Source organism: Tyto alba, unplaced genomic scaffold, assembly GCF_018691265.1.
Source record: "Tyto alba isolate M040663 unplaced genomic scaffold, T.alba_DEE_v4.0 Super-Scaffold_17, whole genome shotgun sequence".
Taxonomy (NCBI): Eukaryota; Metazoa; Chordata; class Aves; order Strigiformes; family Tytonidae; genus Tyto; species Tyto alba.
The window spans coordinates 19,589,164-19,607,999 of record NW_024881279.1 but is presented as its reverse complement, the minus strand read 5'-3'; the positions used below and the strand labels follow the sequence as shown (position 1 = coordinate 19,607,999).

Genomic DNA, 18,836 nt, shown 5'->3' with positions numbered 1-18,836 from the left:
TTGAACCAAAAAAAAACATTTCAAGTAGGAACAAAAGTTATGGACTGGTACCAGGCATATTGTTTTCCAATCCAAAACCCCATTTAATTATTTCCATTATGACACTGCCCGTTACAACCTGAAAACATTTTTTTATCTGTGTGCCCATCAGCACCCAATGTTCATGCCTGGACTCTTGTACAGCTTTGTAACTTTGTTTTAAAGATAAGGAATACACTTTAACAGTAAAAAAAAGGTCGGTGTAACCTCTTGTCAGATACAGGAATGAGTTTGGGAACAGACAATTAATTGGACACTCAGTTTCAGGTGCACAACAGTTTGTTACTATCTCAGATTAATGCACAATTGTGGTTTAATCTTTGGCCAAAACTCGTACCTGGCATGATGTCATTTCCCTCTGCTAACTTACTAAACATATATTCCATCCATATAAGTGACTTCAGCTGTCAAAAGCTGGGCAAATATTTAAACTGGCACTAGATTAGGATCTAGTGGAAATTATTGCTTATTTTTATGTTAATAGGATGAAATACACTCTGAGACAGCAGATCAGATCAAGATGTACTTATTAGACAAGCTGCAGTAAGCACTAGTTTCTCGTTTATATGTTCATGAGAAGGACAGGTATCTCTATTGGTAGTGCATGGTTTTTTGGAACTGTTCTGAACACCATAAACATAAAAGACTTTTTTTTTTTTTTTTAAATTAAGAACTTGCCCCCCAAAGGACCTAGGCCTATATTGTTATATTGTTTTCTTTCAAGGTGTGTGGGGGAATATTTTTAAGCAAAAAAACTAAACGCTAAAATACTGGGATGAACACTTCAAATTACATGAATGCTTTCTGCTTCTCTCCCAATGAGACGGCGCTTCCTGGTGGGACTCACCCCCTCTGCGGCACAGTGCGTCCGCTGGAGCCGCCGGAATGCCTCGGGGAGGGGACGGTGCAGCGGGGGCCCCCAGCACCTCTGTGCGTCTCATTTAGCACTGCAGCAGCGTACCCAATTCAACACCTTTTGGTTCTTCATTTTGTCCCAAACAGTCACTGAGAGCTGATACGGGCGCACGCCAGTGTTTTGCTTCCCAAGTGGCTGGATGTTGGGTGTAAGAAGACACTTTATGTTTTTATTTTCACTATTCGAGAATAGTAACTCTTGCTTTATGTTATTTTTGAGCGGAGAAGCTCTGGAGAGTGGAAGAGATTATATTCACGTTATCCCTGTGGGGTATGAAAGCAGTGATGTGTGCTACCAACAGATGAGCAAAAGAGCAGATAAATGTCTTACCTAAAGCTCTCGGCCTCCATTACACGCCGAGGCCCAGTCCCACAGCCCCGCACCTGAGAGAAGCAGCTCCAGCACAGCAGGCACGGGAACTGCTCGGCGGGAAAAAGTCACGCAGGCACACGCTCGTCAGCTGCATCGGGCCCAGGGGTGCCCGTGTTTGAGACTGCCGTCGGAAAGGACATCTCTGAAAAGCTTACTCACAGAGCACTTCACTAATTTCCAAGATTAATTTCCAAGGAACAAACATCTGCTTTTGGGTGAAACAGAATGAGGTAAAACCATCGCCTTGAGGTTCGCATGGGTTTAGTTTATATTTAGCTTATAAAATAGTAGCAGTAGGTTTGCTACCAGAAAGACAGCTCTCGTTACCTAGAATAGGTTGAGGCTTAGCAATCTTAGAAAGGCCTCAGCAATAGGCAGCGCAGTACAGTACAGAAACACACTTTGTGTTTAAAAATAGTCTCAACTGTTGTTAGAAGGGATTAAGCAATGTTTTTTTCCTTTATCAGCACAACAGAGCATTGCGGACAAAGTAAAAGGGTAACTGTTGTTATCCTGTGAATGAGGAAATACTGTTTTATCTAATTTACTGCAGCCCGAGGTGAAACATTAACTTAGCTTTGAATTATGATGTGATGTAAAACAGCCTGAATAAAAACACTGCTGGGCTTTCCTGTGAGGGCATGAACTTAGAGGTCTTCAAAACTGAGTTTGAATGGTATCACAACACACACCTTTAATTTTATTGCAGTGTTTCACTGAAATATTTACCTCTGGAGTAGATTATTTTGAGCACTTAGGAAATAAGGAAAAGGAGAGAAATCTTGTATGATGGAGGTTTCCCAAAGCACTACAAAAATACTTGAAAGGGATAAAAAGAAACAATTGCAGACTGACTTTCAGTTTTGCGCTTCAAAATATAAAGAAAAGGTTTTAACAGCATTTACACGGTTCAGTATGTGGTACCTGCAGAGTTCCTTGCCCCTTCTGTGTGTCTCAGAGCTGGCGTCGACTTCCCGCAGGCTCTGGGTCACAGCCAGATGGATGCTCTTTGTGTATCTGGGATAAAGTAGGTTTCAGGTCACTCCTCCTCAGAGTCATTCTTGATCTTTAAAATTGTGTCAGAAACATATACCTACCCACCAGGGAACGCACACACCAAACCAAAAGGAAAATCGCAAAAAAGAGGAAGAAATCCGACATCTTCATTCATGTGATTATTTACAGTTTACATTTGTTACAGTATAAAGCACCTCCAGCCCCTGCACGAATAAAACAACAAGTTCCTGTTACCATAAAATCATTGAAACGCTTGTGAGCTGATGGAGAACATGACCTTGTGCATGACACCGATAATTGTCTGACAGAGAGAAAATGTCTGGTGTCCTTAAAGGCCCTGCAGCCTATTTACTGCTACACCTACAGGCACGTCAGATCATCACACACCCATAAAGAAGTTACGTGGCATCTGGAAAAGTACTGACCAGTCTGTCCCCACAGGACCGCTGGCACCCCAGCTACCCTGGCAGAACCCCAGTACAATTATCAAAGGGAATATGCTTCTTGCCTGGCTCCTCCCTGGTCAACTCAGCTCACCGCAGTTTCAGTGAGGCCCCCAGAAGGTATTTTTGGGGACTTTGGACTTCCTCAGGGAACAGGCAGAGGATATAGTGCGTTTGTGACACAGAAAAGAAGGAATTTTTGAAAGACCAGACGGACTTTCAGTCCGATTCTCATGCTGTTAAATCAGTCCCCTACAACCTTCCAGCAAAAGCCTTACCGGTTCTTCTTACACTGGTTTGCTTTCACTCTTCAGATCCTCCCTCATCCACTTTAGCCTAAAGGCTAAAATTCATTTTCATAACTGCCTAAGAGCCCCTATTGATGGCCAAAGACACCACTGCACTAGCATGACTGTTCCTTCACCTGACTATCAAACACCAACAATACCCCAAAATATCCCCAAATGTCAGGCAACTCAGCTGCAGGTGGCAGGAGCCTGCTCCTGTAAACTCAGCGTGAGCGGTGCGAGTAAAGGAGCCTTTGAAGGCTGCTTCATTTTAATGAATGACATTTTTGTGTTAAGAAAAACACTGTCCTGGGAAATTCAGACTATGCTGACATGTGTGGTTGTATTTTCTGGACAATGTTGGCGACTATAAAATCTATGATGTCATCACAATAACGAGAATACCGGGTGGTTTGCCCAGGTTCAGGCAGGGAGCGGGGGGAGCGCTCAAAGGTGCCTCGAGCCACGTGATGGGTACAGCACCTCTATTGCCCACCGAGGTCTCAGACCCTTTGCTTGTTCCTGGACCAGCACCCCACTGCCTGAATGCCAGCTCTCTTCTGGGTTAATTCCCAACTCTGCATGTGCTGTGTGTGGAAGCTGAGGGTTAGGGGGAGCTGCAGTCCTGCCTCTCATTGAAAACAAGGAAGAAACCCACACAGCCAGAGCCCAGGTGCCCATATATCAGAGCACTAAAAATACCTAGAGAGAGAAACCATAGAAGACCAGCCAAACAACATCTATTGCTCCCCTCTTTGCCAAGTGCTAAAAAAAGCCAAAGGAGAAAAATCTCAGCGCAGGCAACAGGTTTGACCAGCTTTGTCACATTTTTGGGTTCTCTCTGGTCTCTAACACAGACGAAGGCAGGGTTTTGTCTATCCCTTCCAGACCTTGCCAGCACCACGGGGCACCTCTGGCCCCTTCCCCAAGGGAGCTCTAGCCCACTGCTGTTAACTTTCTCCAAACCCCAACACCAGGGCATCTTCTTACTCCAGGGACCTGTCCCTGGAGGGAAGGAATAGCTAATGCACAAGGACTCAACTAGTGTGTTAAAGATCGGCTTAGTTCCCGGCCCTGTCAAAATTACCTCCACAGTCACACGGCTTTTCAGCTCCTACCCAAACGTGGGCACAAGGCAGCACCTCCCAGCTTCACCAGGGGCTCTAGAGCTACACACAGGAGATGGCAAGGTGTTCAGATACTGTCAACACAGACGTCATACAAGTATCATAAACACCGTACCAAACACTCAGTAAAGCTACAGTAAAGGAACAGTATGTCTCTCCTCATCTATTAAATTTTTGAACATGGCTTTTTCTGTATCTAAAATTAACTAGAGGTCTCTGCAATGTCACACTGATTTCTACAGTGATCTTTTTTTGCCCTGCTGAGCAGGGCTGCTGGACCTCTGGAATATCCTCTTCACAGGCTGTAATGAGATTTCTGGTCCAAATGGGAAAAAAATGTGTTCTCAGAAATGTGAATTTTCAAGTTCAGAAATTCTGCTCTTGGACTTCAAAGCTGCCAAAATCTAGGCCATATTTTCCTGGTTTGGCATTCTTGCACATTACTTTATGGCACACACTAAATATTCCCTGCTACAGTAAGACATAAACTACAAGCTTAACTATTATGTTAATTTTCTTTTATTGCTCAAATCACTGCAAGGCATTTCTGTGACTGAAATCTCATACCTCTCTTACCTTCTTTTCATTTCAAAGTGTCTCTTGTTTGCTTGTGTCCAGCTGTTTCATTTCAATACAAAAGGAAACTGATACAGAAAACAATACAGTAACTTGTCTGTAGCAGATGCCTTTAAAGATTTTAGCATTATGATATCCCAGCTTAGTGCAAAACAAAACAAATATAAAGCAAATTAACTAAAGTTTTAAAAATCTGAGACAAAAATTGGTAACAACTTAGAAGTATTTTTGCAGCTCAGTTTGTAATAGAAACACATAGGGGTTTCCACAGCATTTTACTAATTATCAATTACAGCATAGATAGGCCTTCTCTCCCAGCAGTGCAATGCTCACCCAATCAAACTAATGTCATTTTTCTTACATACAACTGGTTGGTAACATAATGGCGAATGGTTTTCCACAACAGCTAGTGCTGTGTGAAGGAAACATAAGTCTCTTGGTACTTCTTTATGTCCTGAGTTCTCTAAAGTTTAGAATATCTGTTCAGACAGAAAACACCGTGTTGACTTCTATCTCCTTGTATACTTACATAGTTATGTATTTTCAATTTATATTGATTTATAAATAAATCAATAAAGTAATTAGAACAAAAAGGCTGGATAAGTTTCTGTGAAAATGTCAACAAAGTCAATCTAACACTGGGATTGTAAAATCAATCTTTGATTTTTTAAAATCAACACTTTCCAATAACTTACTATCCTTCTGGAATGCTCTGGACCAGCACTAACTTTTCATGGATGTTTTAACAAAAGAGTCGACTGTACGTTACTGACAGCGGTCCTTTCACCTCCACCCTTCGCAGTATCACCATACGCACTCCTTGGCTTTCCCTGCAAACATAGACTAAATACATACTCTAAAACAACAGGAATGTGTCAACATGGCTTTATCATTCTTATGCCCCCCCTTCAGTTGCAGATGGAAAACCCGAGCTGTGGCTTGGGTTTTGGAGTGTGGTCACGGTCACAAGAAAGCCTGTGGCATAGGGAAGGATGGTCACAGTGTTTCCTGAGGAGTGTTCAGGCTGACCAGAATGGCCTCATTCTTACATTTTTTTTACCTGGTTTCCTGGCCCTGGGTGAGGGCAGTAACCATTCAGGCTGATTTTCTTCTGCAGCTAGACTTCAGATCAGAACTGACTCTTCCAAGCAAACATCGCTTTGTTGTGCTGGAACTCTGTCCCCCATTTCAGGGCAGCTGAATGTGGTTGCAAACCCCAGCAAGAAGTAACTTTAAAAGTGTCCCAGGCTTTTAAAGGAAACACTCCCCTCTCCCCGGTACCAGACACACTGCCAGCCTCTTGCAGACGTCCCTGTCCTGAATTAGGAGTGCAGATTACCCTGGTGCCACCTTGGCCCTTCCACAGGCCGCTGCGTGCAGCATGGGGAGCCGCCTGTGCTGGCCAAATACAGCCCCAGGGACAGGGCAGCAGGTAAGTTCCCAGGGGAATTTCACAATCAAATATGGCTACTTTGTGCTGCCAGGAGGCACCTTCCCCCCGTGGGGGTTTCCAGCCAGACCCTCACAGTGATTTTGAGTCCCTACAATAACAGAAGGAAAAAGATACTTTTCTTTTCCAAACCAAAAAGGAAATCTTAAACAGGCTAGAAATAAGAGCAAACACTGAAGACCTAGAGGTCCTCAGTTCATTTCCTACCTCCTGGAGGGTGAGTGTTACAGGTCTCCTGTTTGCAAAGAACCAGCCTCTCCTTGCCAAGCAGCAGGGGTAGGTCCATCACCAGCTCTCCAATCGGTTAGTCCCGGCAGGATTTCTGCTTATGCAGCACCCATGCCTGATTCTACACAGTGCAGACCTGATGTGATGAAAGGGCACAAAATCTTGCTTTAGTTCTCTTTCTGTGAATTAGAAATAATTAATTTACCCTAGATTCTGTTCTTCAAAGTGCAATTTTCCTACTCTTATATCTATTTTTAGACATATTTTTAATGACCATTTTTATTAAAAAAGTATCACATGGACATGGGTTTTTTTTTTAGTTAGTCCTCAAAGCCAGCTGTTGAAGATGTTTATGTAAGACAGTGGCTAAATTATCAGTATGTGACAGCTGGCATCTGCCCCTTGGATAACCCAACGCCATCCACGTGGGAATCTGCCGGCCCCGGCCGCGCACCGGGAGGGATCTCGGTCCCACCGAGCGCTCCCCACTCCACGAGAGCCCAGCAGGCAGCACACGCCACTGCACGCACGGCCTCCTCGCTGCCCGCCCAGACCCTGCCTTCTCAAATCCAGACATCCATTTATTTGCTGCTTAAACACAAGTTATGTAAGCAGGAGCTGTAATTTATGACAAGGATAATGAATTGCTGCAGAAACAAACCTATTCTCCTAGCTGAAACACGGTGCATGGGAGAAGTGCTACTTGCAGGGCACCTAACGTTAAATCTGAGAAGAGCAAGAATCATTACTGGGACAAGTCCTATTAGCTAACTTGACACCAGGGTCTGTGCTATGATGAAACACAAGCAGTATTAAAAATTATCATGGTAATATTAAAAAAAAAGAAAAAAAAAGGAAAGGGCAGCATAATTTAGAGCAAGCAACGGGCTGCTCAGTCCCATTTATTTATTATTCTTTTTTTCCAATCTAAAATTAGAGTAAGCATGCATAGATACAGATATGATACACTTGGGTTTGTTAAAGATGAATGCAGGTAAAGGATCTAGACCTCTTATGTACATGTATATTTATCCTAACCTCCCTTTTTGCTTTTTTAAAATATTTGAGAGCTATCCCACAGCTGGATTATTTCAGGGGCTGAAAACGTGGCTGACTTCTTAAGAGAGTAATTGATATATCTGACCAGGAGAGGCCCGTGGGGAGGTGACAGTGCCTGACCCCTCCATCAGAATCACCCCACCCCCAGCTCCTGACTTGCACACTTTTGGGACAGAATTCAGAATTCAGAAACTGCCACTGGGAAGCTGTATGTGTTTACCTGTGCTGCGCAGACTGGGGTGACTGTCACCTGGACACGTAAGGATGTGTCAGCTCAGCTGGCCTCAGCGCTGTCAGCTGGAGACCAGCAAACATCAGGCTTCAGCTGCCACCCGATACCTCTGTGCTTCCTGCGGGGGTAGTTTATAAAGAGATGTCTATCCTTGACTGGCCTGTTGTGGTCGATAACCTCCCATGTTAACTGGATGATTTAAATACACTGAAGACTTAATATCATTATTACCAACACCTTGCCAATTTCCTCTTACTTTAACTCCATTTTTATTATTCTTTAACCTTTAATTAGTGTCACACAGACAACTAGTAGCTGTGTCTTTAAATTTTTCTAGTAATTTCTGTTTATTTTTAATAACATTTATTTATAAAGACTTCCTTATGCATTCCTTTCATTTGGCCTACCTGACTATCATGTTAGATACGAGTCACCTCATCCCACGGCCTCTTTCATGTCCTCTGTACTTGTCTGCTGTCATTCTATTGCCTGTCACCAGTTTGAATTTACTTCACAAACACAAAGGAGTTTCAGTAACGCTGAGCACTAAGTTGAGGGCACATGCTGTGGTGTCAGACAGACTGCAGCCAAGGAATGATTCAGAATGGAAGACAGGACGTTAACAAGCTGCCCTCTTTCCGGCAGGAGTGCTCAGCTCCATTTAGGCCTGGACCTCTCAGAATTGATCCCAGATATTTGGCTTTAGAGAAGACGATAATCAGGGATTTCTTCCCTTAAAGCTATTTGTTAAATTAAATCTAGGTTGCAGACCAACAGACACTTGTTATCCCACAGTGCTCCTAGTTCCATCCCACGCTAGCAGGACACAAGCCTTACTTTCCCGAGCACGCTGCGTGGTTTCTCCATCTCAGATGCATCCTCTGGCCCCAAATGCAAGAGAACCAGGTAGCTGATAACTTCTGCTTGTGCAGAGAAGTAGAGATCTTCATGTGCCAACACGTCCAAGCTTCTTCCCTTTCCAGCTCTGCTGGACCTGCGTGAATAAGCAAAGATTACCAAATTAATCTCACAGTAAGAAAAAGCTATTATTGCATTCCAGAGTAGCCTCTTTCACATGCTGAGTTGTGATACAGGCCTGGAGGATGTTCCCAGAGACGCTGTGGGGACGCTCGCTGCCAGTGCATACCTGCCCTCTCCACCACCGGCCCTTCAAACCATCAGATGAAACGCCCCAGACCACGGAGGCAGCAGGATGAGATGCTCAGCCTGCAATGGTGATGGGCTGAGAGTCAAAACAGAGCTGTCTAATATCTCACAGCAGTAACTAGGATTTCAGACACCCAATTCAAGCAAACCTGATGCTGAAAAATTAATAAAAAGCATACGCACGTTCCGGTGAGCCAGAGTATCTGCTGCCTATCAGCACGCTGGGTGCACTTCCAAGCTAGTGAGAGGTGCTGAACAGGCAGCTTCAACCCCTTTTCCTCGCAGGGACAGCAGGAAGTCAGGTTTGGCATTTTCCACAGGGACCTGCTGCTTCTCCCAAGCAGGCTGGTGCCTTGGTGGCAGAGGTGGCTGTCCCCAGGCTGCTCGCTCCCTCTCTGCGCAGCCAAGAGCCGGCGGGGGGGAGCGCTCGGCTGGGCAACGCGACCTGCCTAGGCACTGGAGTGAGACCAATACCACATTTCACACAGACATCTTTATTTTCACATTTCTGCATGTATGCAGGAGAATGTTCTTTTTCCTGGGATGTGCTGGTAGACATATTATACCCTACAAAATGGAGTTTAGCATTTTATATATATATATATATATATATATATATATATATATATATATATATATATATGTACACACATATATATAGTCTCGTAAAATTTCTTCTGCATTTCTCGATGTGTCAGAATGGATGTTTACAACAAACCAGAGCTAAAGGGACACTGCGAGGTTTTGTTTTATTTTTCTTATCTCTGAAATAAAATAGTGTTCACATTTTTCTTCACCTTGATTGCCTGTTCTCCTGGTTTTACTTAAGCGAAAATGCTGAAAAGACATGCCTATAAGCTTTCGATTTTTACTATTCTGAGATACTATCAGTGATGCCGGTAGAACATTTTTGAACTCTTATTTACACAGGGGCCAGGCTATCAGTTAGGTGCATATCTGCACCAAACATAAGAGCACCCCTGAGTCAGTGATGCAAATAAATCATTAGTATGTAAATGTTATGCTCCCAGCACGGCTCAGCAGTTTAACAGCCCCTATGCAGATAGTTATGTGTTTATAAGAATCCTGCTTTTAAAAGTTTCACTGTAAATTTTTAACCTGACAGTGTCCCTTAAGAAAAATGTACATACCGGGCTTAAGAAAGGACACCCTCCTACAGATATTTTCTTTTTATTATTAAACCAAACATTTTTAAAACCATTCAACAAAATTTAATACAAATTGCTGTTGGAGAATAGCATTTGTAAGAGTGAAGCTATGTATTACTGCTCCATCAACATGGCTTTAGTTATCACAATTTATATTATTTGCACATTTCCTTAGGTCTTTCATGGCAGTACCTTGAAGAAGAAAAAAAGGTTGTTACGCTTGCTACCATTTTATCAGAGGTCACACATGGACACAAAGATGTTTGTTCTCAATGTGTGTTGCAGTCAGGCAATGCCAAAGTTCTGCCCACAATGCTTGAACCTTAGGATATCCGTACCTCAAGTTTATAGCTTGACTCGTGATTACTCACAATATTGCAATCCATTCAAAGTAACAGGAAAACAAACATTGACAGTAACAGGCACGTTACATTTTTGTTGTTTTTTTTTTTTTTTTTTGCATTATCATTAATCACATTCCTATTCTTCAACAGATTGTTGCCTAAAATGCATGTTAGAAAGGCTTTTTTTTAGAAAATGCTGGCACGAAGATGCAGACTAACGTTTGTAACTAATGAAACAGCCAGACTAATGATTCAGACATTATTTAACATTCACAACTTTGAGAAAATTTGCACAGCTGATAGCACTGACAGATAGTCTAACTGTAACTTAGAAGCCAGCATAGTAACTACCTTCCACATACTGGCAGTAGGATTTATGTTGGTATGAGATTAGAATAGCATACTATGTTTTATTTAGAAAGCTGTAGTAATAAGTATTTGCTATAAATATTGCAAGCCCCACTTATGAGTGATGGGAGGCTTTACAAGATTACAAAGTAACATTCACTGAAAACATAAAAAAAACAAACCCAAAGACATTTTCATGCAGAGTAGGATTCTCTCACAGTCACTGGATCTCCGTCTTCTGTCGGCTGGAGCACACATGCCGCGTACACATATGCTGCTCATGGAAAACCCAGAGGCCTGCTGTGCACTGCTGCATACTGGCCTCTGCTGGTATCAGTGGGATCAGAGACAAACACAGGGTCAGCAATGGTTTAGCGAAGGGGACAACTGCCACAGACAGAACTTACAGTTAGAGCTGTGTGAAAATACAACTGTTGTGTGTCACTTTGCAAATCCTCCTCTCTCAGCTACTACGGACTTCAAGTGGAGCAGAGAGGTAGCAACCCAAGGCTGGACATCAGGAATGTGCAGGTGGGGTTGGGGCTCCTGTGCGACCGAAATCAAAGCCAGTTATGCCTCAAGGGCAGAATCAGGACCAGTGCAGCTTCCAGCATCCCCCTCTCTTTCTAACGCACCCCCATTGTTCCTGGAAGCTGAAAAAGGAGATGCTGAAACTGCAGGGTCACTAACGGTAGCCTGAATTCAGGAATGCACTTAGGCATGTACTGAGAGTAACATCCAAATGTTTGAAGTATGTTGCCAAACTGGGGCCACTCTCAAGAAGCAGCAGTTACAGCCCCTATGATGCAGGCACCCATATAGCACTTCTGCTAGTGGAGACACAAAACCATAGCTGAGCCTAAATTCATCATAGTAACTCCAGAAATTAATTTAGCTTCAGGCACCACTGGATCATGCAGCTAATAACGTTTTCTTTTGAAAAGGGCACACTCAAAACTTTTCAGGCTGTATTGTGCCATCTCATGAGCACATCTGGAGCAATTCAGTTAGAGGAGAAAGGCACTGTCCTAGCACAATGCAAATGATTGTTTTCCATTATCCTGACCACTTTTTCCTCAGCTGAAGTTAACTGCTTAGACTGATAACAGAGAGATGCTCTTTCAGTGTGGGCAAAAAAGCAGGTTATTCATTGCATTAAATCCTGGCCTTTACTGAAGTGGTTGTAAGAAGGATTGAGAAGGAACAGTGTAAACACTGCATTATTTCAGCTACAACTGAGGTCTTTATCAGGTTCTCATTAAATAAAAACTAAATAGACAATACCAGACAACTGGAGGACAAGGCTACTCTCACAGCATTGCATCACTTCTGTGAATCACAGCACATTATTGGCATTGCTATGCTCTGTATCACTGCTAGGAAGGAATTAATCAAGGGTATTTATACAAAAAACAATAAATAGGATGGACTAGGGTGTCATTCCCGTATACATGTAACTTCACTCACTTCAATAGTACTGTTGATGACAAGTGGGCAACTTAAAGAAATAAAGTTAAGATTACACAGAAGTGTGTGGTGGAGCACAGTTAAAGGGGAAAATGTCCCACCTAGGGGAATTAGCACAGCATTACACTAGTACTGATCAGACTTCTATAATCAGGAATACTTTAATAGATTAAATTTTTATAAAATATAGGGCTACAGAAACGAGGCATTCTATATACTTTGCATTATAAAAAGCTTCCACTTAGATAATTTTTAAAATATATCTTCACTGCTAACCATGTATTTGTAATATAGTATCTGATATAATAAAAATATATGCTTACTGGACAGGAGTGATGTAGCACTATGGCAGGGACTCTCCCTTTCTGTCTGGTTTGAGCAGCTGGAAGAGCTGGCTGTTCCCTCCTTCCCTTTGTTTCTCAGCTATCAGCTGCCTGGAGACTGCATCGTTACTCGCTGCATTAACTTTCTTAAGATTCTTCTGCAAAGCAGACTCTGACATGTTCCTCAGCTGACAATCTACTGGGCAAAATCCAACCTTGGTGTAAATTCACTACATAATTCTTTCCGGTTTACTAAATAAAAAAACAAAATCCCCAAACCAGTGCTCTATTTGACATTAGTAAGGAAGTGGGACTTGTACAAGTCATGCAACTGCCTTGTAGGAAAAAAGATTTTGCTATAGAAAATGTTAAACTACCCAAAGGGACATGTGGGCCTGGCAGATGATTCTGAGACTAATAATACCTAAGTAGCTCCCAATTAAACTTACAGGGCACTTTGTGGGTGCCAGGGTCCGTGTGTGGAAACACAGCTGCATCATCTGGGCCCTCTTCTGCACTAAGTAAAACTGGAAAGCTAAAATAAATCCATAAAGCGGGAAACACCTTACTGTAATGTCCAATGAAAAAATGCAAACATTCAAATGCTGAACCTAGGAAGCGTGTGTCAAACTACAGCAAAAGGACCACAGCACATGACCGTGGTGCTGCTGAGATGCACACTGGAGAATCACTTGGTGTCCCACCACGTGCTGGGTCTGGAGCAGGTATTCATCTTCCTGCACCAGCCCTTAGAAACCTGCCCGGTCCTGCATGTAGTTACCATCATCAAACAGCATTTGTTCTGCAGTTTGGTATTTACATGTGCAATACATGTTTTGCTCCTTTCTGGCTCACCCTGGCATGAAGATCCTCTGGTTAATGTGTTCAGGAAAAACACCACCAAAATCAGTGTGGTGGCACCAGCACATGTGAGAGGAGAAGCGGGATCTCTGCAGAAATGGGGATACTGGCTACACGGGCTGTCTGCTTCATGTCCTAGGTACATTTACTGTTTGTTTTTTACAAGCTGCTCTGGTAGATTTGACTTTTGTCAAAGCAGATTAACGGCAAGGCATTCATAAAACATTTGCCGTATGGTAGTATAGACTGAATTTTTCACTTACAATAGGTGGCTGAGTAAGCTATCAACATGTGCTATCATATGTAATCAAGCTTGCGAGATTAAAAGCAGGACTTGTGCCTAGCAAACAATGCTGTATATTACTCATTGAACTTTGAGCAGCAGTTCTCTCTTGTCAGGATTTATTAAAATATTCACATGCTTCCAAAACGAAACAAAGGTCCACCGGTGTTTTTTGGGGAGAAGAGGTGGGATCGGTTGCATTCGGTTGCCATTTGGTTGGAGACATCGTACAAAATCCTCACACACTGAACATGGCTGAATTGTAAAAAGCTTTCACCCAGAAAGGAGATCTTTGTAACACAGAAAGTCTCTGACTCCTCCAGTGCTCGTCAGACACGGTTACATCACATTCTCAAAGAGCTGTAAGGATCTCATGATATTGTCGTCCTGAAAGCAATGAGAAGACATTTTCGTAAAACCAGCACTGACAAGCACAACTCAGAGCTTTGCATGGCACAGGAGGGGCTCTGCAGCTGGTACTGCAGCCAACAGCCTTGCTTTCATAATCGATGAGCTGGAATCAATTCAGTGATCAGGTCCTGATTCTGCAAAGCAGCTGTGTCTCTTTGGCACCATAGTTGGTTTGAGGCATGCAAGGGCAGGATCTTCTCATAAGCTTGACATTCGGCAAGGGCTGTGCTTTACTGAAGAAAACCAGACACCAGCATTGGGCTGGTGATTGTACTGAACCCTCAGACTTCAGAGCCCACCTGCATTTCATTGATCCTAAACATGCCAATATGCACTTGGCTAAAACGTTTCAAAATTCCAAATGAAATTGCAGGCTTTCAACTGGTAAGCAAGCTGCCTTGAAGGACCACTTCTCATCTCAGAAATACAACCAGCTCAATCCCAAAATACATGCAATCTCAGCCTCTCTGAGGTTCCTAGATCCAAATCAGAAAGTTGGAGACACACAAAGGAATTCCCATATTGTTTCTCATGAAGTCTCAAAATTGTACTTCGAGGTAATAAACAGAGTAATATTCAAAAACATAATGGTGATTTCCCCCCACCCCAGGAATTCAGTTATTCCAAAAGTTAGAATAACTGTTTGCCTGTAACATGAAAATAATTTTCCACATTGGTCACCTTTAGAGATCTATTGCATCTCATTCCTCTATCTTATTTTGAGGCTGCATCCATCCATCCATACACATCCATCCATCCATCCACACCCATCCATCCATCCATCCATCCATCCATCCATCCATCCATCCATCCATCCATCCATCCATCCATCCATCCCACTTCTAACACAGTTTGGTGAGCACTAGTACAAACTATCACCTTGGGTGGGAAACCAATCACCCTCTCCAAAGCAATGCTAGGAGTTCTCTGCCCATGAACCATATCCTCAAGAAATGGCTGAGGTAAGCACTACAGTCCATTTTGGTTTATTTTTCATACAGAAAAAAAAAAAAAAATCTTAGTGTTGCAGGGCTTGCTTTTATCTGCCAGGTAACCACACATGACAGTGCATCAGTCTGCACAGCTCCTACTGCATGTATGCCAACAGAAGGAACCAAACCCAAACTAGGCCAGAGCACTAAAGAGACGCCAAGTTAGAAGCAAAGCTGCTTGTGTGCTGAGACCAAAACTCATACACACACATCCAGCCTGAAGGAAAATTATAAATGTGAAGAATAATACACAACACAAATGATCAAATTAAAGATGAGGCCAAAAATAAGCTAAACAATCAGGAGGGACCAAGAATGAAGTAACTGAAAAAAAAATTAGCCTTTTATTATGCATCTGCTAACAAGAACTTTGCTGCCTCAAGTCTCTGACTGAGAAGTAATCTGGATATTTGCAGATCCAGATTTAACAGAGAAATGGCGGGAAGCCAGCCTAGCCCTCCACAGTGAGCATCTTCCACTGCTCAGGTACAGAAGAGCTGTCTGACTGCAGAACAGGAAAGATTTGTCCAGAGAAAGTATAATACACAGGTGGGCTGCTTTGCAATTACTTGCACCAATGTAAACTTTCTAAAATGCAGAGGCCATATTAGAGATATATCTGAGCAAACATTCGTGCAGTTAATTACAATTTAGGACAACTTGGCCAACTGCATGTTAATGCAGATGCTCATCTTTGTGCCAGTGCTAAAAATACAAGTAATTATTTATTACAGCCCATCTGATGTACAGAATTTACAAGAGGGAGCTTATTTCCAAAGCAGAAAGAGAAAAAATAAATCATTTCTGTGATGACAGCCTTTGTTTTTAATGTCTGACCATGTCAAAAGTCAGTGCTGTAATTACAAGCCTGAGAGACCTTTGGCTCTGGGCAGTTCCACAACTTGGTACCTGCTAATGACATCCAGGCGCAGCACACAGAGAAAATATCAACCTCTGAAAAAAAAAAAATTAAAGGGGAAAAAAAGTACTAAGGAAGTTTAAGGGCATTATGAGCTTTCTCTAGTGTTATCTGCTTGCCTGCAGAATCAGGTACTGCAGTCCACTCAGGAAAGTAGAAGCACTGGTCACCAGTACTGGAAACAAAGAGGCCCTCTCCCACAATAGGCCTGACTCTACTTTGCTATTCAGTCACAGGCTTCACAGAGCAGCACCAGAAACTCAGTCTTGAACCTGTTTTTTTTTTTACAGAGCAAAGGAAACCTGGGATCCTGAGCAACATCTTGTTTCAAATGGAGTTTGTCCAAAGGGAAAGCAAACACTGTGGCATGAGCTAGATTTTTCATTGCAGTTATAATTTTGTCCTTACCTCCTGACACGATTCAATAAACTCATCTAAAGTTACAACACCATCTTTGTTTTTATCCATTTTCTGCAAAATAAAAGAAAAATTTGTTTCCATAGATAACACTGCAGTTATAGTATATCATCTTCTTTAATGCAACCTGAATAAACCTAGGGCACTTTACAATCTTAGATTACAGACTCAGTGTCATTGGTTACATTTGCCAACTGCTACTGACTTGTTTACTCTGGTATTTGGAGAACTTTTGAGGTCATCTCCAACTATTCCTGCCTTGACACACATAGCAACCCCACCAACCAGCACCCGTATTCCTGTCTCTCTTTACAGGCAGCTGAGAGAAGCAGCAAGGAAGGGCTGCAACACAGGCAGAGGCTTCAGACTTGCTGGATGTGGCACATCAATGCAAAGGGTTGGGCTAAGAGACAAATGAGATATCCCTGGAGCCAGGAAATCAGCAGACACTGTAGTGTTAGGTGGACTGGCTGCTAGGGTTTATTTTGCAATATATAGAGGGGCACAGGACTGAAGTTTGGACTAACTTTACAGTAAAGTATATCAGTGCATAGCTGAAGTGCTACGAAAAATACATCAAAAATCAAGTACCTGGAAGAATACTTCTACATGCTGCCTTGGTGCATCTTCCTTGAGCACTGGATACGTGTACTTCCCCATCATATCATAAATAGCCTTTACGATATCCATCATTTCCTGCAGTCATGGCACACCAGCACGAACACAAAAGGGAAATTAACAGAAATGATAGCACATTTCTTTCTTTTGCTCTCCTTTTCTTCACCCTCCTCTTCTTACAAAACAGCACAAAGAATGCCTATACATGAGCATGAAGGCTTGTATCGTCATATACAAGTTCCTTTATAAAAACCAGGTGCTTCTTTCTGGCTGTGCCGTGACTTTGCCACAGCGGTGCTGGCGGCTCCTGCGGTGCTCACCCCCCTCCTCGGGCCAGGCAGCACCGCAGGACGCGTGCTCTGACGTGGCAGCTGCTGGGCTGCGAGCAGCATGCTCGGTCCTGAGCACTGCGGCACCGACCTTGCCCCAGAGCTCCTCCGGGGCCAGGGACCTTTGCGGCAGCCTCTGGGAACCCGGCCCTTCCCCACACCCGACACAAACTGCCACGCAGCTCCATCACCAGGAGCAGTAACCACAAACCCTCCAGCTACGCGCAGTGGTTTTGAGCAGACAGACCAAGATGTATCTGCAAAATATTCAAGGTTGCCATGCTCAAAACCAGGGCTTCCCACAAGGGGAATGGGCAATACCAGATAAGAAGATAAAACCAGACGATAATGCAGGATTTGGGAGTGGTGCTGGGGGCTTGTAGTACTTGGAGTGAGCCCACACCATACCTCCCAGTACAGCCAGAAACCCCCTGCGCCTCAGTCACCGAGTAGCTACTGCCACCATCACCCTCCCCTTTGCAAAGACTGTGTTGTCATAGCTGGGACTAGGATTTTGCTCCTGGCTAAACCAATCCATTAAAGGTGTGGTAACAGAGGAATATATGCCTACAAAATCATGCAATATATGACACTGTGCACTTTACTTAGACATAGATAAATGCTCAAGTCCAGTCTGATTTGCATTTAATTAGCTGCATGTAAAATTAATTGTGCTCTGCAACAGAAACCAGTTGGCTCTCTTCAGAAATCAGCTACATTTGTCAGAAACAGCCTTACCTCCTTGTTTATATAGCCATCCTTATTTATGTCGTACAGATTAAACGTCCATCTTAGCTTTTCATGAACAGTTCCCCGCAACAGTATGGACAATGCCATCACAAAATCCTGGTTCAAAACAGAGAGAGAAGTGTGATTTTTTATAACATCCTTTCCTATGTCGCGTTTTTTTATATAAAGCCAGTCAAAAGACTCATCTTTTTAGGATAGAGCATATGGTATCAATCTCTTCTGTCTCCCTTTTCTGAAAACATGTCCTCTCTGACTGAACTCAATGGATGTAGCATCCGCTAGGATGATCTCAGTACTGCCACACTAATAAAGGTGTATGAGGTAACCAGGAAAATCAGAAAAGTCCTCCAGTACTCAACTGCGGCCAATGCCAAAGCCAAGCTTATGATATGGGTTAGGCAGCTTAGCAAGGCTGGAAGGGCAGGAAGACCTAATGGGTGCTGCAGCCTTAAAACTCTCGTAGTCCTGAGGTGAGGGTTGTGAAAACAGCACAGGATTAAGAGCAGATCCAGTCCAAGGTAGGCAGACTTAGATCCTGAAGTCAGTAGGACAGTGGCTGCTCTGGCTCCTTGGACTTGCCAGGAACAGCACAGCCTGCTCAAGGCCAGAAGCTGGGCCAAGTTCCTTGATACCTATCCAAATTTAACATGCTTTAAACTCTAAATACTGCACAAATGTAAGCATGGCAAAAT

At 43.1% G+C, this 18,836-nt stretch overlaps 1 protein-coding gene across 10 annotated transcripts in view; it reads right to left on the bottom strand.

The window, feature by feature from the left end:
• Window positions 1-9,391: 9,391 nt before the first annotated feature.
• Window positions 9,392-18,836, bottom strand: part of KCNIP1 (potassium voltage-gated channel interacting protein 1) — a 445,272-nt gene continuing 435,827 nt past the window's right edge. For all 10 annotated transcript variants that reach the window (XM_032992700.2, XM_032992708.2, XM_032992707.2 and 7 more), the window contains 4 exons: window positions 18,133-18,240; window positions 17,039-17,143; window positions 16,439-16,501; window positions 9,392-14,095 (listed from right to left, as the gene is read on the bottom strand). In XM_032992700.2, coding sequence (XP_032848591.1) covers window positions 14,048-14,095; window positions 16,439-16,501; window positions 17,039-17,143; window positions 18,133-18,240 — 324 coding nt within the window. In that variant the 3' untranslated portion in view covers window positions 9,392-14,047. The remainder of the gene's footprint in view (window positions 14,096-16,438; window positions 16,502-17,038; window positions 17,144-18,132; window positions 18,241-18,836) is intronic.